Genomic DNA, 18086 nt, shown 5'->3' with positions numbered 1-18086 from the left:
ATTGAAAATTTATAATTTATCTGTTATTATGTCATTGTTTAAATTTAGCTTATTTTAATTTTTTTTATAATATGAGATAATTATGGTCACATTAAATTCGAGTCTTTTTAAGAGAACAACAAATGAATCCGAATCTTCTAAAAAATAATATTTTTTTAATATGATCACTTAATAAATTTAATTGATTTTAAATTTAAATATATATGGTACGACTTAATCTCAGTGTCAACAAAAAGTGAAAAAATTACAAAATGTTTCCACGTAATTTATTCCGAAAAAATCCTCGCAAAAACTTTCCGTAGAGGGGCATACTCGTAAATAAGAAACTAAGGGTACTTTATAATCCATTCACTGGAAAAAAGAACAGAAAAATATTGCGTACTTCCCTTTGCTTTCTCTCAACTACAGCTCTCATGGCGTACTGTTTGGCTCCCGTTTCCATCTCAGGTTTTTCAATTTTAACAAGCTTTTTATTTATTTATTATTTAATTTTCATTTCTGAGTGTGATTATCATGTAACCTTAATCTTTTGAAATATTGATTGCTTCCGTCCTTTTTTTAATCATTTTATTTGAATATTTAACATGCCTTATAATTCTGTATATTTTTAGCTGATTTCTGCCTGGGGAAATAGTTTGGTTAGCGATACTGATTCTTTCTATGTTTCTTTTATCTGTATTTGGAGAATCAAATCTGTTTACTCGTGTTTGAATGTGTTGGACACTGACACTTAAGTTCGGGTAACATAGCCTTCTGCAAGTAACTTATTAAGTTGAGTTCGTCGGATGAAGTTTGAGGTTACTATTTGCTATGCCAAAGGTTCATCGAAAAAAAAAGTTAATACTTGCTCTGTTAGAGGATTAAAGTTCGTAAATAAGGGATAGAAAATACTAGAAATAGATATGGTTTAAGTTTGATATTTGATTCAATGTGTTTATTTTAGTTTGTTTATGGCATTATGTTATTGAGGTTTGAAAGTACATGAAGGATTGAAAAAGACTGTATGTAGATATGCTTCAAGTTTGTTTCGTGATTCAGAATGTTTATTTTAATTTGTTCAAGTGATTTAAGCTTGAAAGAACATGCTCTTATTGTATTTCTTGTTGGTAAGGATAACAATGTACTTCTTCTGTCACATTCTTTTTTTTATTGGAAATGCAAATTTTATGAATAGATTTTTTTTAATTAATAGTTCTCGATTGGAGTACATATGATTTTCCTTCATATTGAATTCTTATAGTTTTTGGTTCAAAATTGACAAAAAAGAGGATTCTAGGATTCAAATGCCATAAATTATGAGAAAAAGCAGCCATATACCTAACATCCAAAAATGAATTCACTGGTTTCTTTATCGTATCGACTGATCTTGGGGCATGTGATGATTGCTATTGACATGAAAAATAATGGTTTTTTGATGAGTTCTTGCTTCATGCTCAAATTACACTATTATTCCTTTCTTGGTTTATATAGCTGGTTCTCATCTCAAGGCACGTGAAGTTTGGTTCCCCAAGTCCAGCACCTTTGGGAAAAGACCAAGTCTGGCAGTTCGAAGGAAACCAATTCCATCAAAATACCAATTTTCAGTTTCTGCACAGTATCGGTATGTCTTTCTGGATTTCAGTCCACTTGAAATAAGCTTAGATGCAAATTCATGTTTCTCATAAGAGTATGCTTGTAAGGGGTAAGCCAAACCTATGATTCTGAATTATGGCTACTCAAGCCACATATCTCTAATGGTTTTGTGTTTGAACTAGATTGCTCACATGCTGTATTTTAGGATGACACACGTGACAAATCCCATGTCTTACTAAGCCTCCTTGATACGGATTTGCTAAACCAGAAATCTGTGAAATAGAATGCCCTGGAAGTTTCACAATTTTGAGACGAATATAGGGAAAACAAATTAGAAATCTGAAATTCAATTGTCAAAAACATTACAACATAAGTCACAATATCAATATCCAAGAGTCTCAGGTTCAGTAAATCCTCACTGTAGAGTTTCTCTCGTTTCATTGTTGATTTTCATTTTGAATAATGATGTAAATAGAATAATGATGTATATTGAAACATCTTCAGCAAACAATATCTTCTCAGACCCTTGTTACTACTAATACCTAATGATGTTTAAAGCTGTTGATCAGATGATTTCTCTGTAATAAATTCTCTTGATGCTGAACAACCTTATTCTATTCTCTCCATGCTTAAAACTAAAATGATTTAAAGCATAGAGCCATCTGAATTCCTCTCTGGCATTTATGTTCCACGTTTTTTTCTTTCTTTCTTTCGCCTGAATGTTCTTAGGCTGATTCTTTACTCGTAACAAGAAGGGAAAAAAAGAAGGAAAAAACTGATTATTTATTACTTTGGATGTTGTGCTATGTTTAGACTTATTTGGAGTAGGATTTTGTGAATCGCATATGTTGTTCTTGTCCTATCCATTAGTAATGCTTCTAATTTCTTCTTCTCATCTTTTGTTGTTAACCCTGATACATGCAGCGGTGGCAGCAGTGGTGGAGGAACCGATTTCGTTGCTGGTTTTCTTTTAGGAGGTGCTATATTTGGAACTTTGGGATATATTTTTGCGCCACAGGTGATTAATTGTTGCTTTCAGTTTCTAAATTTCCTGTGCCCTTTTAGTAGTGCATTTATGTTCTTGTTGAAAGAGTTGATCATCATCTTCTATTAATATTTAAAGGTATCTTAGAAAAATCAACTTAGTTCATCTGTCTTTTAACTAAATCATATTATATAGTGCTCTTCCATGCTATCTTGTCTTATCATAGAGCTTTACTTGCATTACTAGAACTATGTTATTCGGACTTGGACGTGATGTTGTGCAGAGGTAATGTTGGAATTAATATATTCAGTTTTTAAAAAGTCCTTCCATGTATTTTAAGAACTTTTGCCACATAGATGGAATGATATCTGCCGTTCTTTCTGTTCCATGAATTGTCGCCTTTTTTTCTTTCGTTATTTGAAATCTTCGTTACCAGGTTAAATCCTCCTCTCGTTTGTTGTTTTGATTCAGATTAGAAGATCCCTGCTAAACGAAGATGAATACGGATTCCGTAAGGCAAAGCAACCGATATACTATGAAGAAGGTTTAGAGGTAATTAGGGTCTACTTTTATGCTATTACGTTTTAGTGTTGCCCTGCACTCTTTATATTAATTCGGAACCTTTCTTACTTGATCGAAAGCAGAAAACCAGGGAGACCCTGAATGAAAAAATCAGCCAACTCAACGCGGCCATCGACAACGTGTCCTCACGTTTGCGAGGTGGAAATAACGCACCTACTGTTCCGGTGGAGGCCGACCCTGAAGTAGAAGCTACCATGTGAGACTCATGTTTGTTACTGCTGAGTCATCATGGTTGAGTTTCAGTGATTGAAACAGGTAGGTTCTACCATTCGTTGTTTGAAAATTACATATGGAACTATGCAGTTCTGATACTAAATTTTAACTTTGTTGCTTATTGAAACCATTGGTGTAACTAGAGCTTGTGGCAAAGCATTGTGTCATTATTTGTTATGACGTAGTCCCTAGCTTGGGTCAATAGATAGAGACAGGGATGGATCGAGGGGTGTCGTGACGTTACACCTAGATATCTTTGTATTTTTTTTAATCGATGATTTAGTTCCGTACACTCCAAAATTTTTAAACTTCACACCCTCTAAATTTCTAATATAAGTCCTTAAAAGTTTGCACTTCTAACATAAATCCTGCGTTCATCCCTAGAGATCGCAAGTGTTGGATTTGATTTCAAATCGAAGGTGTTTATAGTATTTACATTTCAAATACAAGTACCAAATAAGTAATGTTTGATGAATATAGGTACTAAATTTGCTTAAAGAAAAATAAAGGTATCAAATTTGTAAAATGGAAACATTTAAGTATCAAATTAATAACAACAAACAAATACTACTATTTTTGTAAACAATGACTAATTCATGTATATATATTAAATCAATTTAGTTATCACTTCTACCTATATGATTGTCTGACATGTGATCAATCCAAATAAACAAGCATACTGTGCATACTTTTTTTTTTATTAAATTAATGTTAATATTAATTTAATAAAATTTCAACAAAAATTAAGCTACGTAAATCATATACATCTGCAAAACTATATTAAAAAATTATCAATTTAAAAAAATAACGTTTTACCCTTTTTTCTACTAAAAGAAAATTATGTATATTTTATTTTGTTTAATCTTGTTTACAAAGTATTTATTTATATATTTTTTAATAAATATGATATTCAAATAATAAAAGATAAATTTTCGTTTTCATTTACTGTGTGTTTGAAAACCAAGTATAAAATTGACTTTAGATATAATTACACAATTGCAATATGTTTGAACAATTATAGTAAGTTGTAAATTCTGCTAAATTGATATGACTGGAAATTTTAATTCCAATTTTCAAATTTCCAAAAGTTGAAAAATTATATAATTATGTAGATGGTTATCTTTTAATTTTTTATTATTATTAGTAATAGTAGTTCACACCTTTAATTACTACTACTATTATTAGGTTAAAGTCCACTCGTAGCAGTTGTAGTACTCTAAAAATTTATTTTAGTTGTTGTATTATTAAAAGACATTTTAGTGGTATGAATTTCAGTGGCATCGGTGATAAAGAAATTGTTATTTCTTGAGATTCTGGATTTAAATATCAACAATGCTAGGAATACATGCATTTAATTAGGGATGGGTATGGGTCGGGTTTGGATCGAGTTTTGACCAATCTGACCCGACCCAAAAATTTTATATTATTCATCTGACCTGAAAAATATATACTCTCCACCCGACCCGATCATGACCTACTTTTTTGAGAGAAAATTCGAATCTGACCCTGCCCGAAATAATACAAAATATTATTTTTATTTAATAAAAACAATGATTTAATTGAATAAAATAATATATAGAAGGTATTATTGTAATTATTTCTAAATATATAAGGTAAAATTATAAAAAAAAAAAATCGGTTCGGGTCGGGTCGAATATTTTTCACTATACCCGAATCCGAACAGACCCTAACCCAATTTTTTAAAAAAACCCGACTCGATAAGGTCGGGTCGGGTAGGAACCCATCGGGTTCAGGTCCCATGCCCATCCCTACGTCTAATATCAAATGGTTAAGAATAATCTTTAAACAAATACTACATTGTACTTACCCCATTTTAATATATTAAAAAACGACATTTTAGTCTATATATTTGTTTGAAAAAGTAAGTATTTCTACGTAGAATAATTTTTATTATATTTTTATGTAGAATATTAAATCTACTTTTAGTTGAATTGAAATATAAGATTTAAATATCCTTTAATCTTTTTATCAATTTACAATTTCAATAAATTAATTATTTTAAAAGAAGAGTAATTTAAGGGTAAAATTAATATTTTATCTAAAATTTTAATGAATAAATTATTATTTTATCAAAAATTTAAAGACAAATTAATATTATTTTTGAAGTTTAAAGATCAAATTTAAATTTAAAAATTTTAATAATATATCAAATCATCAAACTAAGAATAGTTAACGGGCTGATCCATAAAAATACGGTAGATCAAAAGCAAACGTGACCAGGACATAACATTTTCAAAGTTAGTGTACAAATAAGATATAGAAAAAACTAAACGGACAGCATCCATAGTTTACCCAATAAAAATAGCCATTTAGATAATATGTTAGATTGTAGGAAAATATTCTCAAAAAAAAAATTGTAGGAAAAAAAAAGGAAAAAGAAAAATAGCGATTATCTCTCTGATTTTGATAGCTTAAAAAAATTGATTCATCAGTTATATTTGAACGTTATATATAAAATGTAAATCATTCGTAGGTAGTTTTTCTCTAAGTTCACTTTCTCTTTTGCTTGTTAAAGAAAAAGCAACTTCTTCAGCGATCTCTTCCTCTCATTCTCACCATGTCTGCTAAATCCAAGTACGTTCAGCTCAATACCTTTCTGGGTTTTCTTTTCTCTTTATGGACTTCATGCTTTGTTCCTTAATTCCTTTTATTTTGGACTTAGATCTGACTTGGGTTTCCTTAACTTTCTTTGGACTGCTTATTTTTTTAGTTCATGTGATGCTTTTATCTGTAGTAAATTCTGGGATTTTGTTTGATCTGCTCCTTGATGCTTTTAGGCTCATGCTAAGGACTTTTTTTCCCACTCAAATTCATAAATTGTTAGTTAATTTTGTTCTTTGATTCTGTTTTTGAAATGGGTTTTACTCGAATTTTAAGAATTCAAAATTTTAGGTGTTTTTTTGTTCATGTGATTCTTGTAATTTGATATTTAAAGATCTTTTTCACTCAAATTCGTAAGATTTTAGTCGATCTTGTTCTTTGATTCTCTTTTTCAAATGGGTTTTACTCAAATTTCAAGTATTAAATTCGATATAATAATTTTGTCTTGCCAAATTATCTAGAAAAAAGTTGCTATTTTTTAGATAAAATCCATCTTTAATTTGATTTGCTCGTGAATTTTGTTTATATTTCTTTGCTATTGTGTGTTTAAAGTAATGAGACTTTGACCTTATGCACAAAGTATGAGCCTTTGAACATTATATGTACAGATCAAGTTCATCTGATACTCCTACCAAGGTTTCACCAGCTACACCTAGAGTGGCAAGTAAAGTAAGCAGGGGACTGGCTAAACCGGAACCCGGTTCACCCTCCCCATTGCAAAGTGCTCGCCAGTCAGGCGATCGACCACAAAGACTATCTCTTAACTCGACGATTACAGCTGTTCGTAGATCACCAAAAGTTGCCACGCCGCCTGAAGTAAGTTATTAAGTCAATGTTGTTAAATATTATGGTATATGATCTCATCTTACGTGTTAAGTTCCTTTGGATTTGTTGATATGAGATTCGGTTATGAGGATTCTGAAGCTGTGTTGATTTTTCTTGATGTTTCCAGATAATGAGTTTTAGTTCAAGTAATATTTTGAAAAGAAAATGTGTTATCTGTCATGAAGCATTGTGTATATTTTGATGTTTGATGAGGAAAAAACAGGTTTTAGGAAAGGGAAACAAATAATCTACTGTTTCTGTTTTAATTATGAAGCTAATGGATTTTCATTTGCATTATCGGATGGTTTTGATTTTCAGAAACCGCAAACACGTGTGGGTAAGGGATTAGAGTTGCAAGCTCAGTTGAACTCGGTTCAGGAGGATTTAAAGAAAGCAAATGAGAAAATATCATTGATTGAGAAAGAGAAGGCGCAAGCTATTGATGAACTGAAAGAAGCACGGAAAGCAGCTGAAGAAGCAAATGAAAAGCTTAGAGAGGCTTTGGCTGCACAAAAGCTTGCTGAAGAGAACTCTGAGATTGAAAAGTTCCGAGCTTTAGAGTTGGAACAGGTGGAGATGGATGCTGCTCAGAAAAAAGATGAAGAATGGCAGATAGAAATCGAATCCGTTAGGAACCAGCATGCTCTGGACATGGCTGCTCTCATCTCAACAACTCAGGAGCTTCAACGGGTGAAGCAGGAACTAGCCATGACTTGTGATACGAAAAACCAAGCATTAAATCATGCTGATGATGCAACCAAGATTGCTGAAATTCATGCCGAGAAGGTGGAGATTCTCTCGGCGGAATTGGTTCGGTTGAAGTCGTTGCTTGAGTTGAAGCGCGAAAGAGAAATTAATGAAAACAATGAAATGGTGTTGAAGCACAGGGAAGAGATAGAATCGTTGAAACAAGAAGTTGAGAAAGCAAAGGCATATGAGGAGAAGTTGGTGGAAAACGAGGCATTTGTCGAACAACTTAATGTTGATCTAGAAGCTGCGAAAATGGCTGAATCGTATACACGCAATGTAGTAGATGAATGGGGAAATAGGGTTGAAAAATTAGAAATGCAGATTGAGGAAGCAAAGAATTTAGAAAGATCTACATCAGAATCTCTAAACTCAGTCATGAAGCAATTAGAAAGCAGCAATGATTCATTGCAAGATGCAGAATCTGAAATTGCTTCTCTTAAAGAGAAAGTGAGATCATTGGAAATGACGATCGGTACACAAAGAAGGGATCTTGAGGAATCAGAACACCAGATTAATACGTCTAAGGAAGAAAATGCAGAAGCGGGGAAGTTGGTTGAGTCTCTAAAATCCGAATTAGAAACAGTGAAAGAAGAAAAGAACCGGGCTTTAGATAATGAGAACCTCGCAGTTTCCCGTGTTCAAACTCTTTTAGAAGAGAAGAACAAACTCATTAATGAGTTGGAAAATTCTAAGGATGAGGAAGAGAAGAGCAAGAAAGCAATGGAAAGCTTAGCTTCAGCCTTACATGAAGTCTCTGCAGAAGCTAGGGAGGCTAAGGAGAAGCTCTTATCCTGCAAAACTGACAATGAAAAGTACGAGACCCAGTTAGAGGAGCTAAGGTTGTTCCTGAAAGCAACAGATGAGAAGTACAAAACCATGCTCGATGATGCAAAAAACGAGATTGATCTTCTTACAAATACCATTGAACAATCCAAGAACGAATACCAGAATTCCATAACCGAGTGGGAACAAAAAGAACTGCATTTAGTAGATTGTGTAAAAAAGTCGGATGAAGAAAACTCTTCTCTACAAAAAGAAATTAGTAGGTTGGTAGATTTGCTAAAACAATCTGAGGAAGAGGCTTCTGAGTCCAAGGAGGAAGAAGCTCGGTTGAAGGATAGCCTAAAGGAAGTTGAATCTAAGGTGATTTATCTGCAAGAAGCTCTAGAGGAAGTCAAGACTGAAAGCATGAAATTAAAGGATAGTTTGTTGGATAAAGAAAACGAGTTGCAGAGTGTCATTCAAGAGGCTTATGAGTCCAAGGAGGAAGAAACTCGGTTGAAGGATAGCTTAAAGGAAGTTGAATCTAAGGTGATTTATCGGCAAGAAGCTCTAGAGGAAGTCGAGACCGAGAGCATGAAATTAAAGGAGAGTTTGTTGAATAAAGAAACTGAGTTGCAGAGTGTCATTCAGGAGGCTTCTGAATCGAAGGGGGAAGAAACGGTTGAAGGATAGCCTAAAGGAAGTTGAATCTAAAGTGATTTATCTGCAAGAAGCACTAGAGGAAGTCAAGACTGAGAGCATGAAATTAAAGGGGAGTTTGTTGGATAAAGAAACTGAGTTGCAGAGTGTCATTCAGGAGGCTTCTGAGTCCAAGGAGGAAGAAACTCGGTTGAAGGATAGCCTAAAGGAAGTTGAATCTAAGGTGATTTATCTGCAAGAAGCTCTAGAGAAAGTCAAGGCTGAGAGCATGAAACTAGAGGAGAGTTTGTTGGCTAAAGAAACTGAGTTGCAGAGTGTCATTCAAGAGGCTTCTGAGTTCAAGGAGGAAGAAACTCGGTTGAAGGATGGCCTAAAGGAAGTTGAATCTAAGGTGATTATCTGCAAGAATCTCTAGAGGAAGTCAAGACTGAGAGCATGAAATTAAAGGAGAGTTTGTTGGATAAAGAAACTGAGTTGCAGAGTGTCATTCAAGAAAACAATGAACTCCGGGCTAGGGAAGTTGCTTCTCTTAAGAAAGTTGAGGAGTTGTCTAAGCTGTTAGAGGAAGCTATAATCAAAAAGCCAAGCGAGGAAAACGGTGAGCTAACTGACAGTGACAAGGACTATGATTTGCTGCCTAAGGTGGTTGAGTTCTCAGAAGAGAACGGGCATGGAAGTAAAGAAAAGCCCAAGTCATCAGAACATCCTGAGGAGTCCAAAAATGAAAACTCTCATCATGTGTATGATGACTCGAAAGATGAGGTTCTTCAAGTAGATAGTGCCAAAGTGGTGAACATGAACGGAAATGTGGTGCACGAGGCAAAAGAAAAGGAGGATTCTGTAGAGTCAGTTGATGTTGAATTTAAGATGTGGGAAAGCTGCAGAATCGAAAAGAAGGAATTTTCACCAGAAGGGGAACCTGAGCAAGAAGAATCCTTTGAGGAGGAAGTTGATTCAAAGGTGGATGCTAGTGAGTGCTTTGATCAGATAAATGGTTCAACAGAAATCGCCGATGATGGCGGAAACTCACCATCAAAGCAGCAACAACATAAAAAGAAGAAGCCTTTACTCCGTAAATTCGGGAACCTACTGAAGAAGAAGGGGAGTAGCAACCAGAAGTAAACAATGAAATCAGCCATGGCTTGACTTATCTCTACCATCAGGCAATTATGTAGGATAATATCTTGCAGCTTAATGTGTTCATTTGTTTTCCTTAACATTATCTAATAGGGTTAGTCTCTTAACATCATTTCCACTCTTAGAAGATTTTAAATTGGATTCTCCATATTTTTTACTATCCTGTGTGTGATGGAGATAGTTCTTATTTTCTTGTTCTTCTTATCTGGAATTCATGAAAAACATGCGACTGAAGCTGTATTTCAATGTGTTTTCTTTATGTTATGCAAGGAAAGTAAATGTTTTGCCTTGCACCAATTGCTGTTTTATGTCTGCATATGTTTATGTTGCGTATATATACACACACAATGAAATTGTTGCTAAATACTTATGTGATTTATGGGATTTGCAATGTATTATTGTTTTATTGTATTTAGTATTCTTTGATTAAAATAGTCTTAAAGTATCCAACTTAAAGTAATTTAGTATTATGGTATTATGAATCAATCAAGTAGTTAAAGAGGGTGTTGTAATCGCATTTTTTTTTTTGTTGTCCTTCCAGTTTCTAAGATTTTTTCTTGACTAGTTCGGATCAATTCAGGTAACACACTGTAGTGGGTGAGAGTCTCCCAACGGATTTGGGATTTTTTGCATACACACAGAGGCGGGGCTAGAGGGAGCCCAACATGAGCGACCGAACAGGGGCCCGGAATAGCAAGGGTCCCAAAAAAATTAGATTTATTACAATAAAAATCTCATTTTTTTTTGTCTAACTTCACTTTACGAGAAATGAGCTCATCTTCATGATCTTCCTATCCCACACCGTTAGGATTTGAGTTAGTAATATCATCAATCTCCCTATATATACTGCATTCAAGCTTTGCAATTTTTACCAAGGAAATTTGCAAGGTCCCCGGAATAGTAAGGGTCTCTTTTTAAGAATTTACACATGGCTTCCAACGTCTTAGCCCCGGCCTTGCATACACAAGGACTCAAACTTGAAACCTACTTAAGCGATAGCAAGTTACTCACCACTTAAACCAACCATTAGTATTAAATCGTATCATTTGAATGAGGTTATGGTAATTTATTGTGCAAGGTATTTTCGGATCATCAAACTACACATTATATATATGGATAATTATATAATATATTAATAGTATAGTTTTTAATTATATAAATAGGTTAAGAATACGTGACATATTCTTATTTAAAATAAAAAAATAAAAGACATAACAATTATTTAACTCTGCTTATAAAATTAAAATATTTTACCAATAATATTCGAAATAATTATCTTTTACATAATAAATTAAATCATGATAACATAAGAAATTTATCATTTCTTCTTCTTCTTATAATTTCGGTAGTTGTCGACACTTGTTTTTTACTTTTTAACATTTTAAAATATTAATAGTATTTTTTCTAAAAAAAGGTAATTTACAATAACGGTATTGCACTTTTAAAATACTTTTATTTTAGCTATTAAACTTTTAAAAATTGCATTATAGTCACTAAATTTCAAAATCATTTACATTTTAGTCAATCACATTAACAGTATGTGAGTACGATATTTTATTTGCAATTAACATGTCAACATGTTATATCAACTAAAATATAACTAAAATTAATATTCATAAAATTAAACAAAAAGGAAAAATACACAAAATTGATAAATGGTGGAGCTCTATTAGGGATGGGCATAAGAATCGAATCCGACAGATGTTGACCTGATCTGATTCTATTAGATAGGATTTTTTTTTTTAAAAAATTATGGTTTGGATTGGGTTGGATTCATGTTTAGGGTAAAAATATTTGATCCGAACTGATTTAAAAATGCTATAATTATAACTTATATATTTAATGATAATTATAATAATACTCCTCTCTATTTTTTAATTAGATCTTTATTTTATTAAATAAATTAATATTTTTTATAAATATATTCATTATGTTTCAAACTTGTCTTTTTTTTTTGTTAAAAAGGTAACGGTCGTCCGAGTTGGACGTTAACATGCTGATTGAGATATGATAGTTGTTTGATATTATGAGATCAGATTTTATCATATCTCAATCAGCAGGTTAGCGTCAAGATCAGACTGCAGTCAATTTTTTAAAGGAAAATGGCGAGTTTTGAATATAATGAATAGTTGAGTGATCATTTTATAACTTTTAATAGTCGAGGGACCATTTTGTATCTTAGTCAGAGGACTCAACAAAGTAGTATCCCATAGCCAGGAGACCATTTGTGTATTTTACCCTATTTTTTAAAACATAAAATCAAAGTAATTTTAGATTTTGAATTATTCTTTATCGAGCCAAGAGCACTTAAGTAAAGCCCTCCCAATTAAGATTCAATCCATTCTTTACTTGTTAATAATTAATTAAAAAGAATGATACATTGTATAATAATTATATCATATATTTTCTAATTATGTTTAAATTTTAAATCATTTTAATTCAAATCTTCAAATTATTAATATTATTTTATTCATATTCTTTCATCAATCTAACAATATATTTGAGCATTACATGCCATTTTTATATGATATAAAACATATTTAAAATATGCGAATTAAATTTTCCGTGAAAACTTATTACATGAGAGTCCAACATGAATAAGTTTCAGGGTTCCATACAGCAGGAAGAAGAAACCTATCGCCCTGGTACCCATGAGCATTGAAGCTTCCACTGGTGCTAGGGTCAATATGGACCTTGCCAGGGTTCCCGGGGAAAGCGCCGCTACCGAAGATCGCCTTGCAAACCGAGCCGGCACCGAGCGGAGCTGTTTCGGATCCGCCGTAGAAGCCTGTGTTTAGAGGGTTAGTGACCATATCGGCCAAAGTTGTCGCCAAGGCAATCACCATCGCATCGGCTGCCTTGTTCTGGCTCAGCGGTCGGAGAAAGAGAATCGACTTCGGACCATTGACGACATCATTGAAAGGCCATTCACATTTTCCGGGGCACTCGATTGCCGGATTCCCGAGTATGATGTATGGTTTATTGTTATCTATAAGTCCGTGATCGGCACATTTTCCAGAGCAAAGTCCTTCCATATCTACATCCTTCGCAGTAATTATGATGGGGATGAGGTCAGGTTGATCATGTATGTGTTCATGTACAATTTTCGGAATAAAATCCGCAATGGTCAAATTCCTCCCATACTTATACGAAGTGTCATCGACTTGTTTCGCCACATTCACAATTATTTTCGGGTTCGGGTTATGTGCTTTGGCTTCTCCTCCTCCCGGCACCATAGATTGGTAGCTCTCGATCGTCTGCCACCACCGCGTGACCTTAGGCTGGAGATCGCTGTCACCTTCTTTGTTCAAGGATGTCAGGAAGTTGACGATGGTGGTTCTCTTGAGGACATTGCACTTGCCATACCAAATGAGGGCAAAGTTTAGGGTCCCGTTGAGGATAGGGCCGCCATGATAGGTGATTTTCGGGTGCATTTTCGTTGGGTCGTTTCGGCCATAGCCGAGGGAAGGAACCAAGGAGAGGAGGATAAGGAAGGTCACTCCAACCGAGAACGAAGACATGTTTGCTTGGTGAAAAATGTTTAGGGTTCAAGATTTGGAATGTGTTCTTCAATAAAGGCTGGATTTAAAGACCCCGATATGATTCAATTCAAGTAGTTGAATTCTTGGTTGATGGTTGAGATTTTTTTAGGTAAATAACAAAATTTTAAAATTTGTTAAAATTAGTCAAATAAAATTCTATAATATCAAATGGAGGGAGAAATTCTTTAATAAAGAAGTGATATCCTTAAATATCGAGAATTCCTTAATAAAGAAGAGATTCATAGAATTATGATATTCGGATGAAAATTATGATTCATAGAGAAAGTTATTGTTAAGACGGATCAAAACTAATTCGGATGAAGCTGTAAGCAAGAGTGATAACACACCTGTGATAGGTGGGGATTTCCTATTTGACAAGGATAATGGATATTCGAATTTCCTGTCATTGACAACAAACACCCTACAGAAGTAACTACTAAAACTCGGGTTCTCTAAGAAAAATAGCACTATGTTTTTACCATTGAGGTCATTCAATGAATTCATGATTAAAACTTTTCTACAATGTGATTGAGAGGTTCAATTGCCCATGTAGTTTGAGAAGGGAATGCAGTTAATGATCGTTTGTCCCTGTTGGTTCGTGGGAAGCCAGTTGGGTGTAAATGAACAGAGTGTTCGACGAACTATTCGTAAATTGTTTGCTTAATATTTGTTTATTAAGATAAATAAACGAGTATGGATAAATTTTTTATGTTTCATCTAATAAACGAACAAACACGGATAAAAGTGTATTCAGTTCGTTTATATTAATGAGCAAACTCATTTATTGGCTCGTTTATCGACACATTTATAAGCTCGTTTGTTGGGTCATTTATAAGTTTGTTTATAGACTCATTTATAAACTCATTTATTCAATTCTCATTTTCCTTATATTTTTTTATATTTTAAAAATTGGTGAAAATGGTGACTAAATTGAACCTAAGATGAACTTTAGAGTTCAAACTGTGAAGCCTAAAGAAATTAAGGACTAATAATGTAAATTCACCATTTTTTGACTAAATAAATAAAATAGTTAAAAAAGAGTGCTAGTTATCGAACATTAAACCAACATGTTAGTCAACTTTAAATGAACTAATACGACTACAATATTGAAAATTTAAACATATACTAACTAAACACGAACACCTTCAAAATTAAACAAGCGAACATAACTTCATTCTTTGAAGCTTTATTCATTTACACCTCTAGAAGCAATTTGGTGAGCTATTGTGCGGTTCACTGCCACAAAATGTTGTTGCATACCTTAAACAAGATTAGAGACTCGAATACTGACGTCGTAAATGGATCCATAACTAATTTTTACAACACTTAATCTAGATTAATCAGTTAATAAATTGAATAATAATAATAATAATTATAAAAAAATATTATATATGAACATTTATTTGGGTCTACCAAATTTCAGTTATCAGATTGAAAAAATTTGTTGAAACCCTCACCCTTTACATTCTCCCTGGGATTTCATTATATATATATATATATATATATATATTAAAAATAAGATTTCTATTATTTTAAATCTTCAAAAATACTAAATTACACGATGGAAGTGTGAGGTAAGTTTGTTGAAGCATCTCATAAGCATGTCCCCAACAATTATACCTATAAACTAAACTCCCTTTATAAGACATCCTAAAGATCCCCATGAAAAATTTGCTCATCCCATCACCCAAAAATGACCACCAAGCCAATGGCAACAACTCCCATAATAATCACCATTCTTGCTCTCCTAATATCACTCCTGAAATCATCATCTTCGACAACTACGACCCTTTCTCCCGATGATAACCGAGACCTCCGTGTCGCGATGGAAGAGATGCAGAAAGCCAACTACTTCACCTTCGTAATGCTTCTCAGGATGTCGCCGTCGGACTCGAAGTTCCTCGCCAATGTCACTTTCTTGATGCCGAACGATCGGATGTTGTCGAAAACGGTGATCCCCGAGAACGAAGTCCACACCTTCTTGCAACGTCATTCGATCCCTTCTCAGTTGATCTTCGAGCACCTTTTGTATATCCCGACCGGTTCGATTCTCCCCAGTAATTTGCCCGAGTATGCGATGAACGTCGCAAATGGTGGTATGCGTAGAAGTTTTGTTCTCAACAACGTTAGAATCATCAGCCCGAATATATGCACCACGGGTTCCATCCGATGTCACGGCATCGATGGGGTGTTGAGTGCGGTGAGTAATGTAACTTTACATACGTGCTCCAACAACGGAGGTTTTGTAGCACCGCTTTCCTCTCCGGTGGATTCACTGCCGCCGTTACCACCACCGGCGGTCCCGATTCTTAATCCCCTTGTTGATGATTTCATGGTGCCTGCACCACAACCGGCTGGCAGCAGCCCCGGGTTTTCACAATTTTCATGGGATGAGAAAGTGTTTAAAGTGATAATTACTACTATTTTGGTACCCCTAGTGATTGGTGTTTCGATTTGAAATGAGTATTTGACGAACTTGATAGCCATAGCTTTAAGCTTAAATGTTTGAAAATTATTCATGAATATGTATCTGAGCAATATAATAGTAAGCTTTATTTCAATTTATCTTGTAACTTTTATAATAATTTTGATCATGCATATGTATATCATCACCATGCATGAACTTGGTTTAAATTTATTGTGATCAATTGTCAAAAATTACTATAAATAATTCACACAAAAAATAATAAAAAATGGATATTCCCATTTCCTCCCACATGGGTTCTCCTCCTACCACGAAACAGCTTGGAAAATGGAAAGAAAAGGGAAGAAAAAACAAAATCATCCGTAAATGTTCAGCCATCAAACGCCACCTTCTCCTTCCTGAAAGCCATTCCCTTTTTCTTAAAAAGTTTTTTTTCTGCTTGAATTTTCTCTCTCATAACCTAGAATTCATAGGTTTCTTTTAGAGAGAGAGAAAAAAAGACACCCGGTAACGAAAAAGGGGGGAAAATCTGAATCAGAAGTCGTTTTCATCGATAATTTAGAAGGATGGGTTAAGCTTTTCGACACCTTCTTTGGTAACTCAGAGATGAGGGTATTCTTTCAATCTCTCCTTTTTCTTTTATTTGTTGAGAATTTATAATTTTCTTCATGATAGGATTGTTTTAGCAGATATTATAGGTCTTTTATGCTAAAGATCTTATATTCAAGCTAGAAACTTGGTAAAAGTTTCTCTATTTTGGTTTAGTGAAATTTAGATATCTGGCATTTAGCTGAATTGTTGCGGAAGACGGCTATCGGATAGAGTAAAATCGCAACTGATAATTTGAGAAAATAAAAATGAAGATAAAAGAGACACAAAATTTACGTGGAAAACCCCTAAAATATTTAGGGTAAAAACCACGGGCAACGGTAGAAGAATTTCACTATGAGAAAATAGGAATTACAACCTCTCTCGATCTACCAAAGAGAAAACAATGATAATTCTCTCTAGATAAAAAGGAGAAAACAACTCTCAAGAAACTCTCTAAAATTTCTCTAGTATTGGAAGAAAGCTAGAATGTTTTGGGATGGTTTTGAAGCTAAATGAGCTAGGGTATTTATAGTTGAAGTCTTAAGGACTAATTTGTAAATACCCAAAATTACAATGACTAATTTTAGTAATTTTACCATATAAAAAATAATAAAATTTAAGTCATTTTTGACCATTTAGCCGCCCCACTTGGGCTGCTATGACTTTCAACAATCTCCCACTTGAAGATTTGATTGGAACAATCATATCTTCACACCATTCTTTCTACCTTGTACCATCATGTTGCTTACGTCTCTGACAGGCCACAAGAGGATCGACACCAAGTAAATTTATCAGCGCTGATTGCCTTCGTCATGAAATCTGCTATGTTGTCTTTGGTATGGATCTTCTGCATATCTATCGTTCCTTCTTCCACCTTTTCACGAATGAAATGGTACTGAACTCGTATGTGCTTTGTTCTTGAATGAAATGCTGGATTCCTTGCTAGATGCAAGGCGCTTTGACTGTCACAAAACAGATAGACATACTCTTGATTGTGCCCAAGCTCCTCCAATAGCATCTTCAACCAAATTGCTTCTTTACTGGCTTGTGTAGCTGCTACATATTCTGTTTCTGTTGTGGATGTAGCAACAATTGACTGCAATTTTGAAACCCAGCTTACAGCTCCACCAGCAACTTTGAACACATATCATGTAGTAGATTTGCTTTTATCCAAATCCCCTGCATAGTCAGAATCTACATATCCATTGATTAGTAAGTTTGATCCTCCGTAACATAATGCAACATTTGAGGTCCCTTTGATGTATCTCAGGATCCTCTTTACTGTATTCCAATTCTCTTTGCCTGGATTTGCCATGTACCGACTAACCACTCCCACTGCTTGTGCAATGTCTGGTCTAGTGCATATCATAGCGAACATTAAACTTCCCACCACCGATGCATACGACACTCGAGACATCTC

General features: G+C 34.1%; 4 protein-coding genes across 6 annotated transcripts; 3 read left to right on the top strand and 1 right to left on the bottom strand.

Moving 5' to 3' along the window:
- The first annotated feature begins 366 nt into the window (after positions 1–366).
- Positions 367–3642, top strand: LOC120202706. Its single transcript, XM_039203097.1, has 5 exons — positions 367–447; positions 1471–1600; positions 2497–2590; positions 3029–3109; positions 3202–3642. The coding sequence occupies exons 1-5, from the start codon at positions 414–416 to the stop codon at positions 3337–3339; spliced, it is 477 nt and encodes a 158-aa protein (XP_039059028.1). The 5' UTR covers positions 367–413; the 3' UTR covers positions 3340–3642.
- A 2136-nt stretch (positions 3643–5778) lies between these two features.
- Positions 5779–10396, top strand: LOC120202931 (WEB family protein At3g02930, chloroplastic-like). 3 transcript variants are annotated; one of them, XM_039203281.1, is made up of 4 exons: positions 5779–5947; positions 6583–6790; positions 7118–8692; positions 9027–9528. In XM_039203281.1, exons 1-4 carry the CDS (start codon positions 5931–5933, stop codon positions 9384–9386), a joined length of 2160 nt encoding a protein of 719 aa, XP_039059212.1. In that variant the 5' UTR covers positions 5779–5930; the 3' UTR covers positions 9387–9528. The 3 variants fall into 3 exon arrangements, with proteins under 3 accessions (XP_039059212.1, XP_039059211.1, XP_039059213.1); XM_039203280.1 differs by having other exon boundaries at positions 7118–8719; positions 9054–9528; XM_039203282.1 differs by having other exon boundaries at positions 5786–5947; positions 7118–8722; positions 9389–10396.
- Positions 10397–12684: 2288 nt separating this feature from the next.
- Positions 12685–13648, bottom strand: LOC120202821 (protein EXORDIUM-like 2). The gene has a single exon (XM_039203180.1). The coding sequence runs from the start codon at positions 13627–13629 to the stop codon at positions 12685–12687; it is 945 nt and encodes a 314-aa protein (XP_039059111.1). The 5' UTR covers positions 13630–13648.
- Positions 13649–15305: 1657 nt separating this feature from the next.
- LOC120202930 lies at positions 15306–16223 on the top strand. Its single transcript, XM_039203279.1, has one exon. It carries the CDS (start codon positions 15344–15346, stop codon positions 16106–16108), a length of 765 nt encoding a protein of 254 aa, XP_039059210.1. The 5' UTR covers positions 15306–15343; the 3' UTR covers positions 16109–16223.
- The last annotated feature ends 1863 nt before the right edge of the window (positions 16224–18086 follow it).

This window comes from Hibiscus syriacus, unplaced genomic scaffold (genome assembly GCF_006381635.1).
Source record: "Hibiscus syriacus cultivar Baekdansim isolate YM2019G1 unplaced genomic scaffold, ASM638163v2 tig00009009_pilon, whole genome shotgun sequence".
Taxonomy (NCBI): domain Eukaryota; kingdom Viridiplantae; phylum Streptophyta; class Magnoliopsida; order Malvales; family Malvaceae; genus Hibiscus; species Hibiscus syriacus.
This window is presented reverse-complemented; position numbering and strand designations above follow the sequence as displayed.

Bases quoted from the DNA above. Each gene is read 5' to 3' on its own strand.
- LOC120202821 (XM_039203180.1), bottom strand. From the start codon at position 13,629: ATGTCTTCGTTCTCGGTTGGAGTGACCTTCCTTATCCTCCTCTCCTTG.
- LOC120202931 (XM_039203282.1), top strand. The intron at 6,791-7,117 runs GTAAGTTATTAA...TTTGATTTTCAG, and splicing joins AAGTTGCCACGCCGCCTGAA to AAACCGCAAACACGTGTGGG. The intron at 8,723-9,388 runs GTCAAGACTGAA...GAATCTCTAGAG, and splicing joins TGCAAGAAGCTCTAGAGGAA to GAAGTCAAGACTGAGAGCAT.
- LOC120202706 (XM_039203097.1), top strand. From the start codon at position 414: ATGGCGTACTGTTTGGCTCCCGTTTCCATCTCAG. The intron at 448-1,470 runs GTTTTTCAATTT...TGGTTTATATAG, and splicing joins GGCTCCCGTTTCCATCTCAG to CTGGTTCTCATCTCAAGGCA. The intron at 3,110-3,201 runs GTAATTAGGGTC...GATCGAAAGCAG, and splicing joins ACTATGAAGAAGGTTTAGAG to AAAACCAGGGAGACCCTGAA.
- LOC120202930 (XM_039203279.1), top strand. From the start codon at position 15,344: ATGACCACCAAGCCAATGGCAACAACTCCCATAATAATCACCATTCTT.